General features: G+C 40.1%; 1 protein-coding gene across 1 annotated transcript in view; it reads left to right on the top strand.

The window, feature by feature from the left end:
* Positions 1–24,546, top strand: part of msh3 (mutS homolog 3 (E. coli)) — a 340,568-nt gene that overhangs the window by 288,896 nt on the left and 27,126 nt on the right. Inside the window, exons 22-23 of the mRNA XM_069936474.1 lie at positions 3,610–3,733; positions 18,036–18,210. Coding sequence (XP_069792575.1) covers positions 3,610–3,733; positions 18,036–18,210 — 299 coding nt within the window. The remainder of the gene's footprint in view (positions 1–3,609; positions 3,734–18,035; positions 18,211–24,546) is intronic.

The following is a 24,546-nucleotide window of genomic DNA, read 5'->3' as shown; positions in this document are numbered from 1 at the left end:
ATGTTTCAGGGTATAGACTCTTGGCGAGATTATAGGACCATTGCATGGTACAATCTAGAAACTGCTGCACGTAATTCCCAATTGCAAAGCAGTGCAATGTTACTTATTTACCTTTTTCTCTTTAAAGAAAGTGTTAGAAACTGGATATGGCCAATTCTGTACATGAGCTAAACTAGCCATTTTTTCTCATTTAAGCTTCATGTTCAATTTTATTATTACAATGCAGTGAAGCAGTCCATCTTGACATTCCACAGTACAGCAAATAAGACACAATATAAAAGTGGAGAATAATACAGAAGTACAATAGAGAGAGAGAGAGAGAGAGAGAGGTGCAGAACAAAGGCAGCATAATTTTATTATTCTGAGGTTTATTCAGGAGCTTCATAATGGCAAGAAAAAAACTGTCCTTGAATCTGGTGCATGAATCTTCTTTCTGGTGAAGCGGTGGTGAAGAGAGTGTTTTGGCTGAATCTTTTAATACATTGTCTGCTTTTCCAAATGCAGCATGAAGTATAGATATAGTTAATGGGGTGTATGAGTGATGGAATCAGCCATGTTTGCAATTCTCGTTATATTCTTGTGGTCTTCAGTGGAGCAGTTCCCGTACCACGCTTTTGATGGTGCAGATATAGAAGTTATTAAGGGATCCAGATGATGTGTAAATTTCCTCAGGCTTTTGAGTGCACTTTCTTGGCCATTCCATTGATGTGGATAGACCAGGACAAGTCACAGGAGGTGTTTTCTCCCAAGTACATGTAGCTGTTTACTATCTCTGCCTCAGCAATTTTAATGCCGACCCCTCTTTTGGAGGACTTTGCTCTTGCTGACATTGAGGGAGGAGCTGTTGTTTTGGTACCAAGCCACTAGTTGCTCTATATTCTTTCTGAACTGTGATTTATTGGTATCAGCAATCCTGCCTACAGTGTTGATTTCATCCACTAATTTGTAGATGGTGTGGAAATGAGTTGGCAGAAGTGACCAAGATATATCATGTAGCAGATTTCACCAATTAAGCTGGCTGCTCATTTCACACTCCCACTACTTTCTGTGTTTAAAAAAAAAATCCTCTCAATGTTCCACTCTTAACCCATGTCCTCTGGTTTGTGAGTTCACCACCATCATCTTGGTCATAGTGGACATTCCACCCCAAGCTGGCACTGGAGGGACTGAACACTGTGACGTTGAGGCAGCTCATTCTGATCATTGTGGAAAATTTCAATCAGGCCAACCTTTTTGTTTTCTCTTTTTCGATATTTTTATTGGAATTATCAAATAAATGTTCCATAGTTACGTGACAATAAAATAAAGTATTTACAAATCTTGTATAGCAATAAAAATAGTACTGAGACCTATGTTACGTTAAAAAGAAAGATAAAAATAAAAACATTAAATATCGAATTCAATCCCCTCCCTTCAGAAGCAACTGACTAGCACAAACAGTCCACTACTAATAATAAGAAAAAGGAAGGTAAACATTGGGTTCAAAAACCAAAAAGGACAGTAGTTAATCTTACAAATTTTAAAAATAATTAAGAAAAGAATCCCCTAAAGAAACAAAGTTAAGATTCATTTAAATTTAAGATTACTTTTAAATTCTAGGACTAGTTCTTGGACAGAATTAAAAACTATGGGAACAAGATTTTTTAAAGTTATTTTCTGAAACTACATGGGTCTCTATTCTGAAATGAGGGCATTGATAGAGTATTGCAAAGTTCAATTCCAAAGTTTAATTGGCTAAATTCTATTCTAATCTCTCTTCTAAATGTGATAAATATATAACTGAAGATGGTATGTTCTGGTTATGTCCTTCTCTTTCCAATTTTTGGGAAGGGATATTTTGTACCTTGTCTTTAGTTCTTAATATTAATTTGATTCCATATCCTTTTATTGCTCTCTTTGGAATAAGTGGGCCATATGGTTTAATTCTGACTGCTTCACAATCCTATGTAGTTCTCCTCACCTCCCTTATTGCAAGAATAATGAGATGGAAGGATGCTGTCCCTCCCACGCATAATCAATATTTGTGAATAAACCAAGATATGGTTGCTCACTCCAATTTTATCTGGGTGCACGAGCATTAGATTGTAAACTGCTGGGAAAAAAAATCTGATGAGATCCAAATACTAGGGATTATCTGCTAGTTATATGCCTAAAAGTTGGATATTTATCCCATAGATTTGTTTTGATTGTGATTAATGTCAATGGATTGACAGTGATGTGTTTCCATTGGACAGTCCATGCATTGATCCCAATATAAACCACATTCAGGTTTTCCTAGCAACAGGAGAGTTGGTTGCAGTTGTTACAATTTTGTATTCAGATCAGATTCAGATTTCAAATATATTGTCAGAGTATATACATGGTATCACATTCAAATCTGAGATTCCTTTTATCCAGCGGGCGTGACAGAATTACCACTAATTGGTAATGCAAAAAATACTGTACACAGTGTAAAACATGTTAACAAATAAAAGAACTGTAAACAGATAACAAATATAAACAAACTGATTGTGCAGTACATAGAGAGCAAAGAAAATCAATGAAGTGCACAAGTAAGAGTCCTTAAATAAGTCTCTGATTGACTTTGCCATTGAGGAGTCTGATGGTGGAGGGGTAGCAGCTGTTCCTGAACCTGGTGGTGTGAGTCTTGTGGCACCTATACCTATTTCCTGATGGTAGCAGCAAGAACAGACCATTTGCTGAGTGGTGAGGGTCTTTGATGGTTCCTGCTACCCTCCAACGGCAGTGTTCCCTGTAGATATACTCAATAGTAGGGAGGGTTTTGCCTGTGATGTCCTGGGCTGTGTCCACTACCTTTTAGGGGGCTTTACACTCAGGGGTATTGGTGTTCCCATACCAGACTATGATGCAGCCGGCCAGCACACTTTGCACCACACCTATGTAGAAATTTGTCAGGGTTTCTGGTGTCATACTAAACCGCTGCAAATTCCTGAGGAAGTACAGGCCCTGACATACTTTATTCACAATGCCATTGGTGTATTGGGTCCAGGAAAGATCCTCCGAGATAGTGTCTCCTAAGAACCTAAAGTTGCTTACCCTCTCCACCTCTGATCCCCCAATGATCACTGGATTGTATCCCTCTGACTTTCCTGAAGTCAGCAATCAACTCATTAGTTTTGGTGACATTGAATGCAAGGTTGTTACTGGACCATTCAGCCAAGTTTTCAGTCTCCATCCTGTGTGCTAACTCATCCCCTTCCTTTATACAACCCACTACAGTGATATTGTCGTCATATTTGTAGATGGTGTAATTGTCATACTGAGCTACACAGTTGTAGGTGCAAAGTGAGTAAAGCAGGAGGCTAAGAACACAGCCCTGTGGTGCTCCAGTACTGATGGAGATTGTGGAGGAGAAGTTCTTACCAATCTTCATTGACTGTGGTCTGGAGATGAGGAAATCCATGATCCAATCATTTGTTAGGTCAAGAATTCCTTGTTTACTTTGTTGAATACAGTGGTTCCTTTTTTTTATGTATTCATTATCAGGCTCTCTTATTCTCAGTGACGCTGTCTTTCGATCCATTATGGAGTTCATTGATGCTAATTATTCAAATGTCGGGTAACAAAATATTACAACTTTGCTTTCAGGTGACATCCCTGACACTTTTTGTTACCCATTACCCGCCTGTGTGTGAACTGGAGAAACTCTACCCGCAGAATATCAGGAATTACCACATGGCTTTCCTGCTCAACGAGGACGACGACCAAAATGGTATGAAAGAGCGTTTGAGAATGAGTTTCAGAATTTGAATCGTGATACTTTTTGTTTGGTTATCACACTTTTTTCATGTGTTTTTGTAACCTTCAGTTTACTTTTGGTTTTTGTGATTTGCTGGTACCAGATCAAGAGTCTGAATAACAAAAACAAAACACTTTTATGTAGCTCTTGAATTCAGTAAATTATCCAGAGACCTTCACTGGAAATGAAGAGTTCCTTACAGAATTGTGATTTTCTCAATACAGGAGCTTTTGGGTTTTTTTGTGAAAGATTTTAAAAATTGCCCAGGTTTTGGATCTTTCCTATCTCCCCCATTACCACCAGTTCAGAAACTTGTTTGATGGAGTTGGATGTTTTGGCATCCAGAGTTTGGAGCTCGCACTGGGTGACGGACATGGGATTTAGTTTATTATAATTTTAATTAAATATATCAAATATAAAATTGCTAATTTGTTTGATTAGGTTTAGGGTTAACTCTGATTCCCGTCTCCCTGTGGTGATATCTCTGCACTCCCCTCTCTCCGCGGTGACATCTCTGCACTCCCCTCACATTGCGGTGAAATCCACCTAACTATTAGCGCCAAAATGTCGGGCGCCAAAATATCCTAGACCCCTGGTTTGATCAATTTACTACTGTGAGCAATTTTAGGGTTCTGAGGGTTGCTTAGGAGGTCATCTATTTTCTGATCACCCGAATGGTTAGCTCCATTGGAGTGCTGGATTACCATCCATATTTTAATAATTTGATCTATATGGTGGCCAATGATTGGTCATTTACCATGGAAACATGCCCTTCATCCCATCAAACTGCTGCCAGCTATCATGCACCCACTTAATGACAACAATTTTTATTCGGATCAACTCCTTAAATTCCACTAGAGGAAATCTACAGTGGTCAGTAACCTGCCAACCTGACATCTTTTGGGATGTATCACATGTTAAGTTGGTGTCATTTTTTTTTTGCTTTTCATGTGCATGACTCCTTCTTGTCTTTGGATAACTGGAACTGTCATTGTATTGGCACCCTTCAATTCTTTTGGACTGTGTGAAATTCTTCATTACCCAGAGAAAAAAGAAATAGCTGGAGGAACTCAGTGGATTGAAGAACAGCATCTATCATTGAGGGGTGAAGTTGTGGGGGGGTGGGGGGTGGGAGGGGGAATTGATACTTTGAGTCAAGACCTTGTATTGGACACGAAATATCGACAATTGCTTTCCCTCCAATGACTGCTGCTCTATCTACCGAGTTCCCCCAACTATTTTATTTTTAGTCCAGATTCCAGCTTTTACACCTCTTGTGTCTTTACTCCCCAGAACTGGCTAGTAATGCGACACAAGCATATGCTCAGAATGGCCTTCCACATAGTGTTTTTGCTGTTCTTGCAATTTATGAAATATAATGATGCTTTCTCCTCATTTAAAAAAAGTGCCAGTCATTTCATGTGCAAGGGAGTGGCTCAGCTGGTTAAAAAATATAAAAGGACAATCTGCATGAGCACTGTATTCCACGGTTATTTCAGAGGCATGAATGGGCACCTGTGGCCGCCACAACATCCTGTGTTTATTTCAAGCATCAGAATGAACTGCGGATGATCAGAGGAGGTGCCCTATTGCCACAGCTGGTCTTTATTTATTTAGAATTGCCCTTTCAAAATTGGCTTTGAGAAGTTGGTAATGAGCCATCCACTTGAACCACTCTCTGCACTCCTCGTGAAGACTCACATGGTGCCATAGTGTGTGGACTTTCATGACCTAAGGAAGAAGTGATAATGTACTGAAATTCTAAAATAAAATTAAGAAATGATGGAAAATATTCAGCAAGGTAGGATGGTGTGTAACTTGGAGTGGAGTCTACAGATAGTAGGATTCCCATACATCTTCTGGCCTACTGCTTCATGGTTCTAATGGTTACAGACTTTGGATTGGTCTTGCAAGTTCTAGACAAGTAATTGCAATACATATTGTGGGTGGTGAACACTAGAGGCACAGTATATCCATTCATAGGTCTGAAATATCAATTTCATATTGCTTAATCTTTATACAGCTTGGCTCATCAAGTACTTGCCGAGCTACTTATTTTGGCATGTCCCATTGACCAGCACCCGGATTATACCCATCCCAATCATGTAACTGTCCAATTTTCTCTTCAATGTTAAAACTAAACCCACATCCATCATCTCCACTGGCAACTCATTCCACACTTTCACCAGCCTCTGAGTGAAGAAGTTTCTCCTAAGGTTTCCCTTAAACATTTCATCTTTCACCTTCAACCTTGGTAGAAAAAGCCTGTTTGAAATTGCATCATTTTTTTTAAAATTTAGGCATATAGCACGGTAACATTCCCTTCCGATCCACAAGCCTGTGCCACCCAATTACACCCAATTGACTAACAACCCCGGTACTTTTTATTTGAATGATGGGAGGAAACAGGAGCAGCCGGAGGAAACCCATGCAGACACTGGGAGAACGTACAAACTTCTTGCAGACAGCACCAGATTCGATAAATAAATATAACCCTCATAATTTGGACACCTCAATAAAATCTCCTCTCATTCTCTGAAACTCCAGGGAATAAAGAGCTGACCTATTCAATCTTTCCCTGTAACTCAACTCTTCAAGTCCTGGCAACATCCGTATAAATTTTCTCTGAACTCTTATTGATATTTTTCCTGACGATAGGTGACCAAATTGTACAGAATACTCCAAATTTGGCCTCACCAATGTCTTGTACAACTTCAACGTAACATCCCAACTCCTGTATTTAATAATTTGGTTAATATAAAGTCCAATTTCAAAGATTCAATTTTAAATATACAATTTATGCCAAGTTGTGTATGGTGTTAATATCAGAAATCTCTAAAGCAAAATACGGCTGATACTGGAATTCCTAAATAAAAATAAGAAATAATGGAACATATTCAGCTAGTTAGGCACTTTTTACAAAGGCTTTCCAACATTTGAAACTTTTTTTTATTAGCTTCTAAATCATAGATTGTATTTGACTGGAACAAATGGGGGGTGCTGATAACCTAAATCATTGAAAAATGAAAACATGAATCAGGCAAAGCATGTTATTAACTAACAGGATCATACAGCAGTTAATTAATTTGCCCAAATCAGTCGAACAGTGTAGTTGCAGGAATGATGCTGGAATGAGATGGTTTCAAACTAATTCCTGTATATTCATCCTTTAGACAGAGAGATCATGGCTTCATGTCTTCATTCTGGCCATTCAGGTGACTGGAGAGAGTACAAAAGAGATTGACCAGAATAATGCCTGGATTAGAGGACTTTGGTTATGAAGTGGGCTTGTTTACCCAAAGGGTGACCTAATGGAGGGAAGTATACAAGATTATGAGAGATCTTGAGAAAATGGTCAAAATCTTTTTCCCATGGGAATGGTATCAAAAACAAGAGAGCATATGTTTAAGGTGCAAGGAAGGAGTTTTAAAGGGGGTGGGGGGGGGGGATGTTTTTGATGCAAAGAGTGGTTAATATTGTGGAATCAGATACGATAACTATGTTTTGGAGGCATTTAAACAGGCAAGGCATAGAAAGATATGGTCTTAATATGGACAAATGGAATTAATATAGCTGGGAAAAGGTTGACATGGATATGATGGACCAAAAGCCTGTTTCTTTGATGCAAAACTCTGACTCTTGTCAGTTTTTAAATTGAACTGTCCAACAGTGCATTCTATGAATTTTTAATAATAAGCAGGAAATAATTATTAATATTGCATTCCACAAGCATTCAGCAAGTAACTGCCATGCGAGCGGTATGTTTTAAGGAGCTTGAAAGGAAGAGAGAAAAGCAGGTTTTAAGATGATAAGAAGGTGTTGCTTATTTTACCCCTTATAGTGCTGGAGAAACTCTGCTCATACGTTCACTAAGGGCCCAGGCCCGAAATGATGATTTTAACAATGTCCCACTAATAGACATGTGATAATGTCAGATAATCTAATTGGCAATTATATTACGTGAGGGAGAAATAACAGCCCCGACTGACACTGTGCAAATCTCTACTCTTCAGCATTTGCTGTACTCTCATTTACATTCTCATGCAAGAGGTGGCACCTCCAACAGCACAAAACTCCCTTGGTTCTGTATTGGAATGTCAGTCCAGCTTTTTGTGCTGAGGATTTGAGTGGGAATTCAACACTGAACCTTCCGATTAGGATGAGTTTTTTTCCAACTGAGCAATGTCACAGGCTTTGGAAAGTGAATAAAATATATTTGAGCAAAGGTAGCAGAAAGTATTGCTGCCAGCAGTGGGCTGGGGAAAACTGCAATGTGCAAAAGATCTGCATTGGAAGAATACAGAAATCTCAGAAAGTTGCATGATTCTAACAAGGCAAAAGGAGATGTGAAAATTGCATGTAACATTAGAAGTCAATGGGTTGTATGTGGTGGAAATGTTCTCAGATGCATCTATTTCAATGTAAGGTGTATTGTAGGAAAGGCAGATGGCCTGTACCCAGTTCATAGCCCTCCATACCTCTCCCATTCATATACCTGTCTAAATTCTTCCTAAATGTTAAAATTGAGCTTGCATTCACCACTTCAGCTAGGATCTCATTCCACACTCCCACTATTCTAAACTTAGTCTCACCAATGTCTTATATAACTTTACTATGACATCCCAGCTCCTATAGAACCATAGAACATTACAGAACAGAAACAGGCCTCTTCATCCTTTCTAGTCCATGCCAAACCATTTTGTCATCTAGTTCCACTGACCTGCACCCAGTCCATAGCCCTTCATGCCTATCTCATCAATGTACCCGTCCAAATTCCTCTTGAATGTTAAAATTGAGACCACGTTCACCACTTCAACGGGAAGCTCTCCCACCATTCTCTGTCTGAAGAAGATGCCCCTAAACTTTTCCCCTTTCACTCTTAACCCATGTCCTCTGGTTTGTATCTCATCTACCCTCAGTGGAAAAAGCCTACCTACATTTACTCTGTCTATCTCCTTCATAATTTTAAATACTCTATCAAATCTCCCCTCATTCGTCTGCACTCCAGGGAATAAAGTCCTAACCTGTTTAACCTTTCCCTGTAACTCGGTTCTTGAAGTCCAGGCAACATCCTTGTAAATTTCTCCTGCACTCTTTCTATCTTATTGATATCTTTCCTGCAGTTAGGTGACCAAAACTGCACACAATTCTCCCAATTTGGCCTCGTCAATGTCTTGTACAACTTGACCATAACATCCCAACTCCTATGCTAAATACTATGACTTACGAGGGCCAATATGCCAAAAGCTCTCTTTACAACCCTTTCAGGGAATTATGTATCTGTATTCCCAGATCCCTCTGTTCTAATGCATTACTCAGTGCCCTACCATTTACCGTGTATATCCTTTCTTGGTCTGTCCTTCCAAAATGCAAAGCCTCACACTTGTCTGCATTAAATTCCATCTGCCATTTTTCAGCCCATTTTTTCAGCTGGTCCAAATCCTTCTGCAAGCTTCGAAAACCTTTTTTATTGTCCACAACACCTCCAATCTTAGTGTCTCTTGCAAACTTGCTGATCCAATTTACCACTTTATCATCCAGATCATTGCTATAGATGACAAACAACAATGGTCCCAGCACTGATCCCTGAGTCACACCACTAGTCAAAGGCCTCCATTCTGAGAAGCAATCATCCTCCACTACTCTCTGGTTTCTCCCATCCAGCCATTGTTGAATCCAGTTCACTAGTTCACCATGAATACCTCGTGTCTGAACCTTCCTAAACAACCTCTCAAGTGGGACATCCACACCCTTTCCTTAGTCAATTCTCCTGGTATTTCTGCCAGAGCCCATGCAATTTCTACACTAGCCTCCCTCAAGGTCTGGAGGATTATCTTGTCAGGTCCTGGAGATTTATCCACCTTTATTTGCTTTAAGACAGCAAGCAGCTCCTCCTCTTTAATCTGTAGAGGTTCCATTACCTCACTACTGGTTTTCTTTACTTTGCACAACTCTGTGCCCATTTCCTGATTGAATATTGATAGAAAAAAAACATTGAAGATCTTACCCTATCTCCTTTGGCTCCATAAAAAGCCAACCACTTTGATCTTCAATGGGACCAATTTTGTCCCTTCCTATCCTTTTTCTCTTATTATACTTGTAAAAACCCTAAGGATTGTCCTTCACATTGTCTGCCAAAGCAATCTTTTAGCCTTCCTGATTTCGTACTTGAGGTTTTTATTACATTTTTTTATACTCCTCAAGTACCTCATTCTCTCGGTGTTTCCTACACCTGTTATATACCTCTCCCTTCTTCCGAACCAGATCCACAGTATCCCTCGAAAGCCAAGGTTCCCTATTCCTGCTAATGTTGCCTTTAATCCTGACAGGAATATATAAACACTGTACTCTCAAAATTTCACCTTTGAACGTCCTCCACTTACCTTGCACATCCTTCAGGCACATCCTTGACTGAAAACAACTCATCCCAATCCACACATTCTAGATCCTTTTGCATTTCCTCAAAATTAATCTTTCTCCAATTTAGAATCTCAACCCGAGGCCCAGATCATCCTTCTCCAATAATTAATTTGAATCTAATGGGATTATGATCACTGGACCCAAAATGTTCCACTACACATGTCACATTTGTGGCCCAAAATGTGAAGTTAATAAAACATTAAACACAAGTTTTATCAGGTAAACTTCTCAGTGGCTTTATTTTCCCATTTCCTTTGTTCTCCTGCTTGTGTTCTTATCTCTCTCTCATACCACGTGACTTCTGGTACATCTCATACATATTCATTATCATGACATGCCTCCTTTAATCAGAAATAAACTTTACCTTCACTTACCAATATCCCTCGGAAACCTACAAACATCGTAACTAATGGTAATACTATAACTCAACTACATAAAATTTACTTCCTACAGCACTCATACATGAACTTTATGATATAAGATTAAAATACTGTCCCAAAGTTCTTATTAAAACTATGGCACAAAGTCTTCGTATCGTTTGGGCGCTTTCCGGTTTCGTTTCGGCCTGCCTGCGATATTGTCGTCGCTTCTCGGTTGTTCACTCTCGGCGTCGGAAATACTGCTCGCCACGGCTTCGGGTGTTTCTGGCGCTCTAGTCACTTCATCAGGAGTGCTGGTAACTGTCTCTGGAACATCATCAGGTCTCTCAGTTTCAGCATCTCGTATTGGCCTTTCAACCTCTTCACTCGATGTATCTCTGGACTGGTACCTTTTTACACCTGATACATTTCTCTTATACAGGACTCCAGTCGGAGACTTGACTGTCACCATACTGCCACTTCTGGATACGACAGTATGGGGTTGATGGTAATAAGGTGTGTCTAGCTTACCACCAGTTTCATGGCTCACTAGAACATTATCTCCTGGCATGATGTCTGAGTACTTGGCTCCACGTTTCGAATCTGTGTACAGCTTTGCTGCACCTTCCTTTTCAGCATCGTGGTCCCTCATCTCCTGGTTGTCTCGGATTTCCTTTATTTCTGGCATTTTTGTGCGGATTTTTCTCCCAAAAAATGCTTCTGCAGGACTTTTTCCAGTGGTTGCATGAGGCGTTGCTCGATAGGCAGCCACATAAGATAGCAATGCTTCTCGCCAATTTTGTCCTTCTGCGTGTGCAATCCTCAATCGTTTTTCAATGGACTGATTTTGTCTCTCTACTTCTCCGTTGGCTTGCAGCCATTTCGGAGTTACTTTATGATGGTGGATACCTGTGGTCCTCATGTATTCCGCAAATGTCTCTGAAATGAATTGTGGACCGTTGTCAGAGTATAATGTAACAGGTAATCCATACCTTGCGAATATCTCTGCTAACACTTGTATTGTTTTTTCAGTGGTTGTGGACTTCAACACCACGTACTCATAGTATCTGCTGTAGTAATCTATCACTACCATAATTGATTCACCCGTCGGTAAAGGTCCAAGAAAATCAACAGCTACGTCGATCCATGGTCCTGTCGGAAGTTGCGTACTCCGGATCGGTTCTGGCGGATTACTCCTACTTGTGATTTGACATCCGTGACAAGTTTTAACAAATTTCTCTGCGTCTTTATCACAACCTGGCCACCATACCTTGGTTCTGAGGTTTTACTTGGTACCAACAATACCTAGGTGTCCTTCATGCGCTAAGGATACGATCTTTGGTCTCAATCTTTGCGGTATCACCAATCTGCAACCTCTTAATACACACTGTCCGATGCAACAAAGTTCGTCTCTAATGGGAATGTAAGCCTTGTGAGTACACTTGTCCCATTGTCCACTCTGTATGTATTCTCTTACTTCCATGAGTTCTGGATCATGTTCGGATTCTCTCTCGACTTCCTTCGTAGTCACAGCTTTCGGTGTCGCCTGAATAGCTACGAAGCGTACAAAGCTCTCTGTTTCTGTTCCCAATTCTGACTTGGATTGTGGACCACCATCCTTCACCAACCTGGACAGCGGATCAGCAATATTTGCTTTCCCTGCAATGTGGATTACTTTATATTTGTAGGGTTGTAGTCTGAGTACCCATCTCTCTATTCTGGCACATGGTGTGGATCTAGGTGCATAGATCACCTCTAATGGCTTATGATCTGTGATGAGTTCCAATTCAATGCCATATAAATATGCATGGAACCTCTCACAGGTCCATACAAGTCCGAGTGCTTCTTTCTCTGTCTGAGAGTATCTTCTTTCCACATCTGATAACGATCTGCTGGCATAGGCAATGATTCTTGGTCCTCCATCATGCATCTGGACCAATACGGCTCCTAAACCAACTGGGCTGGCATCCGCTATGATTTTGGTTGATGCCGCCGGATCGTAATATCCAAGAGTTTTTGCATCTGTCAGGCTTTGCTTCAGCGCTGTGAACGCTTTCTTCTGCTCAGATCCAAAATGAAATGGTACTCCTTTCCTGGTTAGTTTCCTTAGTGGTTCTGCCACTGTAGCGAAATTAGGAATGAACTTTGCACAAAAATTGACCAATCCCAGGAAACTCCTCACCTCTGTTGCGTTCTGAGGTGCACGTGCCTCTGCAAGGTTTAGTCCTTCCCGTGTAAGTCTGTGTCCCATGAAGTCCATTTCTGACACACCGAACTGGCACTTGTTTCCATTCACGGTAAGGCCTGCCTCCTGTAGTCTAGATAGTACACGCCTCAACCGTTTGTCATGCTCTTCCTTCGTTGGTGCATGAACTATGATGTCGTCAGAAATGTTGGCAACTCCAGGAATGCCTTGAATCACTCGATGGATTTCATACTGGTAGATCTCCGAAGCTGCATTAATTCCAAATGATAGTCTCTTGTAACGATACAATCCACAGTGAGTCACAAATGTTACATCTCGGGAACCTGGATCCAGCTCTAATTGATAATAGCCCCATTTCAGATCAATTTTTGAGAATATCTTACTGGTAGTTAGTTCTTGAAGTATTTCCTCCACCGTTGGTATAGGGTGTCGTTCTCTAATTATAGCTTCATTGGCCATTCTCATGTCAACACATAGTCTTATGTCACCCTTTGGTTTGGGCACAATCACTACGGGACTGACCCATTGTGTCGAATGTTCCACCGGTTCAATAATGTCTTGTTCGATCAATTCTTTAATTTTGGCTTCGACTTTCCCACAAAGTCCAAACGGAGTTCGGCGCGTTGGTTGTGCCTTGGGTTTGACCGTTTCATCTACTGCTAGCTTCAATTGTCGACCTTTCAGCTTTCCTACTCCCTTGAAGACTGCGGGGAATTTTTGCTTCATATCCTCGTATGACTGAATTGAATTGACACAAGCTCCAATATGAAGTATTGCCAGGTCTTGCGCTGTGCTTCTACTCAGCAATGGTTCTCCCCTCTCTTCTATGACCATAAACTCTGCTTCGGTGTACTTATCTCCAGCTTCAACAGTTGCAGTAAAACATCCAATGGTCTGCAATGGCTTGGTTGCTGTGTATGGATACAGTTTCTTGGAACACTTCTTTGAGGTACAGATGATCATTTTCCTTTTCAACTTCTCCCATAAATGTCGATCAATCACATTACTGTCATTGCCTGAGTCTACAATGACCTGCACTGTCACTCCACCAATGATCACTGGGACCTTCTCATGACGTACATCATTCAACGTAAATTGGTAACAACTCTGTTCCTCCTGGGTATCATCATCGTCACCGTCTATCTGGCGAATGGTATCTTTCTTTCCAGGATACTTTCCTTTCCCCCAGACTTTGCCTTTGGAAGTTGTACTCTTCCTCTTCTGGTCTGCATTGGACTTGCTTTTGCACTTCTTTGCAAAGTGGTCCTTACCTCCACACTTTCTGCAAACTTTGCCTTTGGCCGGGCAATATGGGTCTTTTCCAAAGTGACCTCGGTTTCCACATCGATAACACTCCACGTCCTGTGTCGACATATATCTTGGCTGGTTATGGCGATGTGAGAGCCTCTTAATTTGCTGGCTTGAGTTGTCTTTCAGGGTCATGGTATGAAATTGCCCTTCAACAGCCTCTAATGCAGCAGCAATGGCTAAAGCATCGGTGAGTTCCAACTCACTCCCTCTTTCCAGTAGACGTCTTCTGAGTTTATCTGATCTGCAGTGCTGTACGACTTGATCCAATAATTGGTTGTCCAAATCAGCTGGCATGTAATTGCATCCAACAGCTAGCTGGCATAGTCTCGTCACGTACTGAGCAATTGTCTGGCCATCTTCTTGTCTCGTTCTCTGAAACAAATGGCATTGAAATGTAGCATTCGGTGTCACTACATAGTGTGCATTTAATGCATCTACTGCTTTCCGGTACTCATTCTTTCTTCCAGTATTCAAAAGTGTCTTAAATGTTTCCCGAACTGCAGGTCCCGCAGTGAAAAGAAGTAACGCCCTTGTCTGCACTTTTTGTTCAACTGTACCGGTATCTAGAAATAGGCCACGACTGTCGGCGTAGGATTCAAATTCTTCCAGCCATGCCTTCCACTTCACACTTACAGTGCTTGCATCACCCGTTGGGTCAAAATGAGCAATTCCACTATGTGTTAGAAAGTCACCATTTGCACCAGCCATGAGGAAATATTCCAGCCCCAAAAGTACTGAGACAAAGAGAAAATTCTTATCACCTTGAAGTTGTCTGTAATCCTCTGTAATCTTGTTTAGTCTTTAATTTTCTTCAAGCTTCTTTCATCCTCATCGCCAATGTCACATTTGTGGCCCGAAATGTAAAGTTAATAAAATATTAAACACAAGTTTTATCAGGTAAACTTCTCAGTGGCTTTATTTCCCCGTTTCCTTTGTTCTCCTGCTTGTGTTCTTATCTCTCTCTCATACCACGTGACTTCCGGTACATCTCATACATATTCATTATCATGACATCACATACTTCTGTCACCTGTCCTGTCTTGTTCCCTAAAAGAAGATCCAGTATTGCATTCTCTCTAATTGGTACCTTTATATATTGATTTAAAAAACTTTCCTGAACATAATTGACAAATTCCAAGCCATACAGCTCTCTTACAGAATGGGAGTCTGAGTCAATGTGCGAAAAATTAAAATCCCTTGTTTCCTGCAGTTGTCTACTGTCGCTACAGATTTGCTCCTCCAATTCTTGTTGACTATTGGATGGTCTATAATACACCCCATGAGTGTGGTCATACCTTTCTTGTTCCTCAACTCCACCTATAGAGCCTCAGTAGACGAGCCTCTCGTCTGTTCTGCCTAAGCACAACTGTGATATTTTCCCTGTCGAGCAATGCCACTCCTCCCTCCCCCTTTCATCCACCACCCCCCACCCTCACTACCCACGGATCTATCGCATTTGAAGCAAAGGAACCCTGGAACATGCATCTGCCAGACCTGCCCCTCCTGCAACCATGTTTCACTAATGGCCACAATGTCATAATTCCACATGCCAATCCAATCATAACCGTCTACTAACTGATGCCTACTTCTGAATCCAGATTTCTTCAACTAGAGTTTGCTTTTTAGCTGTTCCAGCTCATTTTTTAAAATTTCTCAGTGTAATGCATAATTATAGCAGCAGTTTCATATGCTGATTCCAGTTCTACTTATTCCCAAAAGCAGAAACAACTCAACCACATGGAACATTATAGAAAGCAGCAGCTGGCCAGTGCAGTGCACTGAAAAGGGAGTGGTGTTCAAAGGCCGAATTCTGGGATACCAGAGATCCAGGCCCTGGAGTCTAGTTTGAGATTTAAAAAATAAAGTAAGGAAGAAATGACTACATCTGTTAATAATCAATGATTGTCCAGCAGTTTTATACTTTGCACTGATTAATCAAATAATTTAAGTACACTGAAGAAATAGGTTAGCAATACCTCTCTTAGCAGATAATATTCTTTGAAATAATGGTTTGCACAAGTCCATTTAATTTTGCAACGAAAGAATCTGTAATACTTTTTTGCAGAAATTAGTTCAACTCAAAGGCCAAATTAGCATAAATTTCAAAATGCCAGAAAATGCAAAGAAAACAAAATCACTCTTCATCTTAGACCATAAAACATTACAGCACAGTCTGGAGAAACTCAGCAGGCCACGCAGCATCTACAGGAAGTAAATGGTAATCAACGTTTGGCATGTGGAATTATGACATTGTTTCAGGGTTGAGCCATTCATCAAGGTATGCGCAAAAAGCAGGTAGGTGCCTGAATAAAAATGTGGGTTAGGGGAAGAGAGGAGGGAGGAAGGGGTACGGGGAGGAATGCAGCTGTAGACAGCTGCTGCTATCAGCTGTCCTACTCCCATTGCAATCGCACTGCAGCCTCTGTGCCGACAAGGGTGCACTGTCCATTTGCAGGTACTGCGAGGTCATTAGAGTGGAGTACTGTGAAGAGAGCAGACGCCAAGCTGCAGGCTCTCTCTTCCTGCCATGTTAATATGTTTGATTCATACTTAGTAAAGTTCATTGTTTGGTTCACTGCACCCACCGGATCCAGTCATTACTTCAGACACAATAATGAACAGCATCTAACAGGGAAGCAGTCAGAGGTGGAGTAAAAACACAATGCTGGAGAAACTCAGCGAGTCAAATAGTGTCCTATATATATATATATTAAAGATAAAGATACGGAACCAACATTTCGGGCTTGAACCCTTCATCAAGGTATGACAAAGAGCTCAAGCCCAAAATGTTGGTTATGTATCTTTATCTTTGCTATCGAAAGGACACTGTTTGACCTGCTGAGTTTCTCCAGCATTGTGTTTTTACTTCAATCAGTTGTCTGCAGACTTTCATGTTTTACTTAGGTCAGAGGTGGATACTGGTGGGAGGGCAGAAGAGAACAACAGATGAGAAGTGATAGGGGAACAGGATGGTTCTCTGAATGGAGATCGAAGTGAACATCCACGTCAGTCATTTAACACACAATGAATATTTCAGTACAAAATATGAGAAACTCGAAATAAAAGATAGATTTTTCAGAATAATGCAGAAAAGAATGATAAAGAATAATAAATCAACCAATATTTTTCTGATGAAGGGTGTTGGATCTGAAATGTCCCACTTGTTTTTCTGATCCCCTGAGTATTTTGCACCATTGTCTATTTTTATTTCAAATTTCCAGCATCTGCAATTTTTTAATTTTAAAAATTAAACTGATCTATGAAGAATTTATTTACTTAAAAAAGAAATATTTGCAATTAGCTGTAGTATGGGAAAGATAAAAATATAAGGAACAAAATACAGCAAGCAATTGGTTAAGATACAAGAACAAGGAGGATCAATGGGATTAAATGGTTCTTTCTAATTTGCTTGTGCCTGTATTTGTATAAGGAAGAAAAGTGAATAATACCTTTTACATAAGAGTGTGATCTCTTTTATTTGCTTGTGACCAATGGTATAGACAGAAACAATGTCCACCTTATGGTGTTGTCTGAAAGATCATCGTAATCAATAACATGTTGCACATGCTACTTTCTGGTAGATTTTGATTTAAATGCTTCTTTTCAATTTTGTCACAGTTCCTCTTGCAGCATTTCCATAAATCAGGAAAAAAAAAGGCAAAATGATGTTCACTAATTAAAATACCAACGTAATCTAAAAATAAATGTGCTTTAACAAATCCGGTGTGGTAACATGAGAACTAACATTTTGGAGTCTGGCTGAGTTCACTTTGCATTTAAATTTGTGTGGAGCTTTCAACAAAAATCTCTGTAAAAGAGCGGTGCAGAGGAAGTCATTTTATTCCTTGGTATTCTACACTTGCACATGGAATATGTTTTCTTTTTTCTGACATGAATAGAAGTATTCACCTTTTATTGCCAGCTTTAATTGTTGGCCCAGTTAAGGATTAATTGACAACATGCCCTTTTAATCCTCTAGGATGTGTGGAAGAACTGCAACTTGATTCAATCACTTTCCTCTATCAGCTGACTGAAGGGGCTGCTGGTCAAAGTTATGGACTGAATGTTGCCAAGCTAGCAAGTATTCCTGAAGAAGTGCTAAAGAAGGCCACTCAGAAATCCAAAGAGCTGGAAGGCTTGATGAATGCAAAGAGGTACGATAATAGAACATAGAATATTACAGCACAGTGAAGGCTCTTCTGCCAACCTTTGTAAACTTATTCGACATTTGAAGCTTTCCCTACCTCACACCAATAACCCTCCCTTTTTCTTGCATCCATGTGTCTGTCTAAGTGTCTTTTAAATATCCCTATATTCCACTACCCTGGCATTCCAGGCACCCACTCTACTCAGTACTATTTAAAAAAAACTTACCCCTTATGTTCCCCTATACTTTCCTCCCCTCACCTGAAACAGATGTCCTCTGGTACAGTACATTTTTCCATATCCAAAAAAATGCTTGCGACTGGATGGTTTTTGTTTATTGGGTTTTTTTCGATCAACAAAACTGAAAAACCCCCAAAACAGCACAGTAGCATCAGCTGTTGCCTGTCCATGACACCTCCCCACCGCAGTCTCCGGTCCCCTGACACCTCCCCACCACCGTCTCCGGTCCCCCGACACCTCCCCACTGCCGTCATTCCCGACTACGATCCCTGCTCCTGTCTGGGAGCCCGAGATCCATGCTCCTGCTTGGGAGGCCGCTCTTCTGATAATGCGAGGACAAAGGATTCTTCCGACCACTTGCGGCTGGGAGATAACGACACGCAGTTTGTAAACCAAGTACGGTGGAGGGTAACGAAGAAATGGAAGAGTGAGGGGAGGGAGTTCCCTGAAATTAGGATCATTGGCATTCTAATTTCTCCCTACGCGCTGCTTGACCTGCCGACTTCTTCCAGTTGCTGACTGATGGCTCGAGATTCCAGCCTGCTTCCCTGAGTCAACATCAGCCGTTCAGCATCTGTCTTCCCAGTTGGTTCTGAGTTCTGTTGTTACCAAATTGGCACCAACAGAGTGATAGAATCCCACATGTGCAAGTTGGGTGATAAATGTTTTTCAACTTGTGATGATATGTCAACATCACAAAAAAGTTTGGTTAACGGAATATTTTGGTTAACGTAACTTTGGATAAGGGGAAACGTACTGTATTTGCTAATGTTGCCCCAGGAAAAGGTGCTGGCTGTCCACCTATCTATCTATCATAATCTTGTAGACCTCTCTTAAGTTCCCTCTCATCCTCCTATGCTCCAAAGAGAAAATACTCAATTTATCAACCTTGACACGTTCTCTAATCCAGAAAAAATCCTGGTAAATCACCAATACACCCTTTCCAAAGCTTCCACATCCTTCCTGTAATGAATTAAACATATCTGAACACAATATTCTAAGTGTAGTCTAACCCAGAGTTTTGTAGATCTGCAGCATTACCTTTTGACTCTTGAATTCAATCAGATTTTAGATCAGATTTAACAGAGGTTCTGCAGCCCACAGAAAGTTGCCTTGGGTCACCGGCAACACTCTTTTTAATCCCTTGACTAATTAAGGCCACCATACAAGAAGCCTTTTTTTAACTGTCCTATCAACCTTGAGAGATCTATGTATTTGGACCATAAGGTCCTTGTTCTTCCACATTGTAAGAACCCTGTCATCAACCATTACCCCACTTTCAAGTTCAACCTTCCAAAATGCATCACTTTACATTTATCCATATTGAACTCCATCTTCCACTTCTCCACCCAAATCTGCATCCTGTCTATATCCTGTGTAGTCTTCAACATTATCCACAACACCTCCAACTTTAGTGCCATCTGCAAACTTACTGACCCATCCCTCTACTTCTTTGTCCAGGTCATTTATAAAAATCACAAAGAGCAGGGATCTCAGAACAGATCCCTACAGAACTCCATGAATCACTGACCCTCAGGCAGAATAGATTCAAAATATTACTGCCTTTTACTTAGGGGACCTTGTCATATGCCTTATCCATATACACCACATTTACTGTCTTTGTCAATTTCTCTTGTCTCTTCCTCAAAAATATCAATTAGGCCAATGAGGCACAATCTGCCCTCACAAAGCCATGCAAGCTATCCCTGAGAAGACCTCTCTAAATGCTCATAAATCCTGTTCCTAAGAATCCTACCAATAGTTTGCCCACCACTGACTTAAGACTCACTGGTCCATAATTCCCAGAATACTCTTTATTACCTTATTTAAATATTGGGGCTACATTTGCATTCTCCAATCTTCTTGTACCTCCCCTGTGACCAGGGTGGACACAAAGATAATTTCCAACACTGCAGCAACCTCTTCCCTTGTTTCCTGAAGAAACCTGGTAGATATCTCATCCAGTCCTGGGGACATCAATCCGAATGTTTCTAAGAAAATCCAGCACTTCCTCTTTCTTAACTATCACATGCTCCAGCACACAAGCTTGTTCTGCACAGATCTCTTATTGAGAACACCGAAGCAAAGTATTAATTTAGGGCCTCCCCTTACTCCTCTGCCTCCAGGCACATTTCTTTTTTTTTCTTAAGCAGCCCTACCTTCACTCTAGTCATCCTTCTGTTCTCCGCTTATGCATAGGTACCTTACGGTTTTCCTCAATTTTATTTTCCAAGGCCTTCTCATGCCCCCTTTTAGATCTCCTTCATCCTCTCCTAAATTGTTTTCTGGTTATCTTATAATTTGCATGATCCTTTCCTGACTTTTGTTTCCTAAACCTTGTGTCTGTTTCCTTCTTCCACTTAACTAGCTGTCTCACATCTTTTGTCAACCATGGTTCCCTTATCCTGCCATCTTTTCACTGACTCAGTGGGACAAAGCTATCAAGAAGACTACGCAATTGATCCTAAAACATCCTCTGCATTACTTTTGTGTTTTTTCCTGAGAACGCATCTTCCCAATTTACTCTCCTCAGTTCCTCCCTAATCCCATCATTATTGGCCCTTCCCCAATTTAATGGTTTACCATTTTGTCAGCTGCTGTCCCTTCCCAAACTAGTTTAAATCCTCCTCTACAACTCCAGCAACCCCTCTCTGCCATGATATTGGTCCCCTTACAGATTGTACCTTCTCCAGAAGAGATCCCAATGACCAAGAAACCTGAAACTCTGCTCCCTGCACTAATTATACAGCCTCGCATTCATCTACCATATCATCCTATTCTTACCCTCACTGGTGTGTGGCACAGGCAGTAATCCTGAGATTACTTCCCTTGAGGACCTGTCTTTCAACTTCCTACCAAGCTCCCTGTATTCTCTGTTGAGGACATCATCCTTTTTCCTACCAATTTTGTTGGCACCAAAATGTAGCATGATTTCTGGCTGCTCACCTCCCATTTCAGATGTCATGAACCTGATCCAAGATGTCCTTGACCCTGGCACCAGGGAGGCAACAAACCATCTGTCTGTCTCTTTCATGTTCATAGAAACTCCTGTCTGCTCCTCTGACTATTAACTCTTCTATCACTACCCACTCTCTTTCTCTCTGTCCTTCCCTTCTGAGCCATTAGGCCAAAGACACTGTCACTGCGGCTTTGCCCTGATAGGTAGTTTCATCCCACTCTGCCCCCCCCCAACACTATACAAAAAGGTATTCATTATTTGAGGGGAATGGCCATGGGGTACCCTGTATTACCTGTTTGCATTTGCTTTCCCTCTCCTGACAGTCACCGTTACCAGCCTCCTGTAGCCTCAGTGTGACTGCCTCCCTGTAGCTCCTATCAATGGATTCCTCATTTTCCTGTTCGAGCTGCAGGTCATCGAGCTGCCGATCCAGTTCCCTAACACAGTCCCTGAGGAGCTGCGTCTCAGTGCACCTGGATAATTGGGTTTGTGATCTTGGGTAGGAGGTAGAACCAGCCAGTGTAGGGATGGGAAACCATGAGGTTGGTAGCCATGGGAGGTGGGTGACCAGAGGTGATGAGGTTAGAGATAGTATTGGAGATGATGGCTTAAAAATAAAAAATTTTTATTTTTCACACTATAAACCATATTGACCAAGATACATACAGACATTTTTCTTCTTAAATATATAGTGTCGTTTTTTCCCCCTTTCCCCCCCTCCCTTCCCTCCCTCCCTCACCCCCTTCCCCATTTATTTGAAGTTCAATCTATAAGATACGTCAAACCCGTTAAACAATGTTGTCACTTAATAAAAATAAACAAGAAATTTTACTGAGTCAGTTCTTTTCGTTATCTTCTCCTTCTGTCAGTTTAGGTGGTGGAAGTCCACGGTAGGTTTTCTCTATTGTGTTTCATGTATGGCTCCCATATTTGTTTGAATATTGTAATGTTATTTCTTAAATTATGTGTTATTATTTCTAATGGAATACATTTATTCATTTCTATATACCATTGTTGTATTCTCAAGTTGTCTTCTAATTTCCAGGTTGACATAATACATTTTTTTGCTACAGCTAGGGCTATCATAACAAATCTTTTTTGTGCTCCATCCAAATCGAGTCCAAATTCTTTGGTTCTTATATTACTTAGGAGGAAGATCTCTGGGTTTTTTGGTATATTGCTTTTTGTGATTTTATTTAATATCTGGTTTAGATCTTCCCAAAATTTTTCCACTTTCTCACATGTCCAAATTGCATGAATTGTTGTTCCCGTTTCCTTTTTACAGCGAAAACATCTGTCTGATACTGTTGGGTCCCATTTATTTAACTTTTGAGGTGTGATGTATAGCCTGTGTATCCAGTTATATTGTATCATGCGTAACCTCGTGTTTATTGTATTTTTTAATTATCATTGTGTCTGTAATCACATATTCAAAATTTCTTCCTTCTGGTAACCTCAGACTGTTTCCCAATTTGTCCTTCAAGTAGGTTTTCAGTTGGTAGTATGCAAACATTGTATCGTGAGTTATATTATATTTATCCTTCATTTGTTCAAAGGATAATAATTTATTTCCCAAAAAACAATTTTCTATTCTTTTGATCCCTTTTCTCTCCCATTCTCTAAAGGAAAGGTTATCTATTGTGAAAGGGATTAGCTGATTTTGCGTCAATATTAGTTTTGGTAGTTGGTAATTTGTTTTATTCCTTTCTACATGAATCTTCTTCCAAATGTTGAACAGATGATGCAATACCGGTGAATTCCTACGTTGTACCAATTTTTCATCCCATTTATATAGTATATGTTCAGGTATCTTCTCCCCTATTTTATCTAGTTCTAATCTGGTCCAATCTGGTTTTTCCCTTGTTTGATAAAAATCTGATAGGTATCTTAATTGTGCGGCTCTATAATAATTCTTAAAGTTTGGTAGTTGTAAGCCTCCTTGTTTGTACCATTCTGTTAATTTATCTAGTGCTATCCTCGGTTTCCCCCCTTTCCATAAGAATTTCCTTATTATTTTCTTTAACTCCTTGAAGAATTTCTCTGTTAGGTGTATTGGTAATGACTGAAATAGGTATTGTATCCTTGGGAAAACATTCATTTTAATACAGTTTATCCTTCCTATCAGTGTTAGTGGTAAGTCTTTCCAATGCTCTAAGTCATCTTGTAATTTTTTCATTAATGGATGGTAATTGAGTTTATATAGATGGCCGAGGTTTTTATTTAGTTGTATACCTAGGTATCGCATTGCTTGTGTTTGCCATCTAAATGGCGATTCTTTCTTAAACTTTGTGAATTCCGCATTATTCATTGGCATTGCTTCACTTTTATTTGCGTTGATCTTGTACCCTGATACTTCTCCATATTCCTTCAATTTTCTATGTAATTCTTTTATTGATATTTCTGGTTCTGTTAAGTATATTATAACGTCATCTGTAAATAGACTGATTTTATATTCCTTCTCTTTTATTTTTATCCCTCTTATTTTATTTTCTGTTCTTATCAGTTCTGCTAGTGCTTCTATAGCTAACACAAACAGTGAGGGAGATAGTGGACATCCCTGCCTTGTTGATCTGCTTAAGTTAAATTGTTTTGATATATATCCATTTACTGTCACTTTCACCAATGGCCCCTTATATAATGCTTTAATCCAATTAATATATTTCTCTGGTAGGCTGAATTTTTGTAGTACTTTGAATAATTAATTCCATTCTACTCTGTCAAAGGCCTTCTCTGCGTCTAAAGCAACCGCTACTGTTGGAGTTTTATTTCCTTCTACTGCATGAATTAAGTTAATAAATTTACAGATATTGTCTAATAAATCCAGTTTGGTCTAGATTTACTATTTTTGGTACAAAATCGGCCAATCTGTTTGCTAATAGTTTAGCTATTATCTTATAATCTGTGTTAAGTAGATATATTGGTCTATATGACGCTGGTGCAAGTGGATCTTTCAAAGTCTTTGGTATGACTGTAATTATTGCTGTTTTGCATGAATCTGGGATGCTTTGTGTTTTATCAATCTGATTGATTACTTCCAGGAGGGGAGGAATTAATAAGTCTTTAAATGTTTTATAGAATTCTATTGGGAATCCATCCTCTCCTGGTGTTTTATTGTTCGGTAGTTTTTTTTAATATCTCCTGTAAT

Source organism: Narcine bancroftii, chromosome 1 (assembly GCF_036971445.1).
Source record: "Narcine bancroftii isolate sNarBan1 chromosome 1, sNarBan1.hap1, whole genome shotgun sequence".
NCBI classification, from domain to species: Eukaryota; Metazoa; Chordata; class Chondrichthyes; order Torpediniformes; family Narcinidae; genus Narcine; species Narcine bancroftii.
Note: the sequence above shows the minus strand (reverse complement) of the source record. Positions and strands in the feature narration are given on the sequence as shown.